The following is a 2,345-nucleotide window of genomic DNA, read 5'->3' as shown; positions in this document are numbered from 1 at the left end:
GGTCCGCGTTGTCAGCACCCTGGACAACACCGGAAATCGCCGCCCAAGGACCGTTTCTCTGCGGACTGGACTGCCTCCAAGGGCCCAGGAAAGAGGGCTAGCCCCCAGAACTTTGCCCTCCTGGGGCGCAGATCCTACTGGACCCCCGAGACCCGTCCCTTGAAGCCGCAGGCTAAGCCCTCTTTTGTGGTTAGAGCTGTTCCAGGAAACCCCCTTCCCGAGTCCGCTAGCGACTCCCCTGAGTCTGCAGCCGCGATTTTCCTTCCCGAATGCTGCTTCCCCAGCGGTCTAGCCCCTCTCCGCGTTGAGCCCCGGAGCTGGGTGGTGCTGGGGCAATGCCTAAGCCCTCCCCAGCGTGGCCCGCTCACCGGCAGGACACGGTAATTTCAATCTTGGTGGCCGGGACGCTGCGCTCAGAGGCTCCGCTGAGCGACATGGCTGGTCGGCTGGCCGGAGCTGCGGCAGGCTGCGAGACGGGGGCCGCCGGAGCTGCTAGGGGCGGCGGCGGCGGGGTCGGCCCATGTGCCGCCGCGGCGCTGGCGGCGGAGGCTGCACTCCCTCCAGCCCTGCGCGCACTCTTGCTGCTCGCGCCTTCGCTGTGGCCGGCGGCGCAGCGGCTCCAGATGGCAACACAGCCCCGCCCGGCCCTGCGGGTGGCCCCCATCCCATTGGAGCAGCCTCGAGCAGGCCAAGAACCTTACACAGATTCGAACTCCAACCCACAATGTGGGAGAGTCCTCCCAGCGCGTTTCCCCGGGGCCAAACCCAGTGCCCCCCCACATCCCCGCGAGCTGTCCCCGAAGCTGAAGGGTTCCAGATACCTGGCGGGCGCTGGGGTCGATTCCTCTTCTTGCGCCGCTCGCTCAATCTGCCTCTCCTCCTTCCCACTCCCGTCCTCCCTCCCTCAGGCTCCGAAGAGTTACACATTTGCGTGACCTTGGGCAAGTTACTTAACGTCTCTGTGGCTCAGTCAGCTCATTAGTAGAATGGCCATCAATAGCACCTACTCGGGGTGTCGTAAAATTTCATCGAGAATAATCCACAGAAAGGATTTAGCACAGGGGATTGTACACAGTAAATACTCAAGAAATGTTCACCGGCATTACTTCCTTCTTCTTGGCATTCACACTGATGACCTCTTTTGTGTTTAGAGTCAGAGGTCAGTAAATGGTGGCTGTTACAGCACTGTGCAAAACGTTTTGTCCATGTCCTTGAACCTGCATGACTTCATGGTGTTAAGAGATACAGACACACTCTGTGAGGATGCAACCCACTCCAGGTCACATGGTAGGTGGTCAGCCAGGTCCATCCTCACCACATCACCTACTACCTCCAAAGCCCTGGAAGCCAATCCCTCACCGAACGAACGCAGGGGCTGCCGGTCACCTCTACCAGTCTGCTAAACTTGTTAAAAATGAAGATTCTCCCCACCCCCTTCCCAGCTAAATGAAACTCAGCAACTTCAAGTCTGAATTTCAGGCAGCCCTGGAAATCTGCACGGATAAACAGGCTCCCTAGGGGTGACTAGGGCCCACTCAGGCCTGAGGACCACTGCTCCCACCTTAACAGCCTGTGACTACATGTCCCCATCTCACTGGAGACTCTCATGGCTCAGGAGTTAAGGGGAACACCCAAGTCTCCAGTTCCCTTCCTGCTTCTTCTGTACCCCTCCCCCCGGCAAAAAGAAGGACAAGGAGAACCTTCTAAATAACTCCACAAAGACAGGAGCCAAATGATAATGCGATAGAGTAGCTGTTCAAAAAGGCTTTGATTTCATTTTGTGATCTGTGTCAAACTGCCTCATTCTCAGCGCGGGTGACCCCTCCTCCCCAGGAGACGAGAATGGAAAGTGGGGGTCTTTTGTGAAGTCTCGGCCTCCACAAGGCCCCAGGGAAACCCCACATAGTTCTGAGAGTTGACAGGAATCCTGGCAAAGACTAAGGTGGGCGGGAGGCAGTGACAAGTAGGGTGGCGGACACCAGTCAGGAAGCTGGGGTGGGGAGAACCCCGTCCTTGGCCCTGCTCAGCCTTGGGGCTGCCATGTGCATGATGGAGAAGGGGAGATATCCCCCCGCCTTGAAGCACCCTTGGCTGGGCATGGCTTTGATTCCGCTTAGGGCTCAGGTGAGAGAGGAGCAGGAAGCTGTCATGAGCTGGCTGCTTCATAAGGTGCTGCTGCTGGTGCCCCGGAGTCCAACACCACGGACAAACTGCTCCAGCAGGCCGATGGCACCAGAGGGACTGGGGGCTGCTGCCCGAAGCCCCACTGTGCTGCTGTAGGCAGCCAAGAAGGCTGAGCGCACCTCCTGTAGCCGAGTCTCCCGTTCACTCAGGGCTGTAAGCCT

The 2,345-nt window shown here is 58.7% G+C and overlaps 2 protein-coding genes across 6 annotated transcripts in view; both read right to left on the bottom strand.

The window, feature by feature from the left end:
* CPNE9 (copine family member 9) overlaps positions 1-599 on the bottom strand; it is a 22,793-nt gene extending 22,194 nt beyond the window's left edge. For 2 of the 3 annotated variants that reach the window (XM_007451521.1, XM_007451523.1), the window contains exon 1: positions 369-599. In XM_007451521.1, the coding sequence (XP_007451583.1) occupies positions 369-436 (68 nt within the window). In that variant the 5' untranslated portion in view covers positions 437-599. The remainder of the gene's footprint in view (positions 1-368) is intronic. The other variant, XM_007451522.1, reaches the window with a different exon arrangement.
* Positions 600-1,748: 1,149 nt separating this feature from the next.
* The window catches only part of MTMR14 (myotubularin related protein 14), a 43,678-nt gene continuing 43,081 nt past the window's right edge, over positions 1,749-2,345 (bottom strand). For all 3 annotated transcript variants that reach the window (XM_007451518.1, XM_007451519.1, XM_007451520.1), the window contains one exon: positions 1,749-2,343. In XM_007451518.1, the coding sequence (XP_007451580.1) occupies positions 2,163-2,343 (181 nt within the window). In that variant the 3' untranslated portion in view covers positions 1,749-2,162. The remainder of the gene's footprint in view (positions 2,344-2,345) is intronic.

Source organism: Lipotes vexillifer, unplaced genomic scaffold, assembly GCF_000442215.2.
Source record: "Lipotes vexillifer unplaced genomic scaffold, Lipotes_vexillifer_v1.1 scaffold261, whole genome shotgun sequence".
Taxonomy (NCBI): Eukaryota; Metazoa; Chordata; class Mammalia; order Artiodactyla; family Lipotidae; genus Lipotes; species Lipotes vexillifer.
The sequence above is the reverse complement of the archived record's forward strand: the minus strand, read 5'-3'. Positions and strand labels throughout refer to the sequence as shown.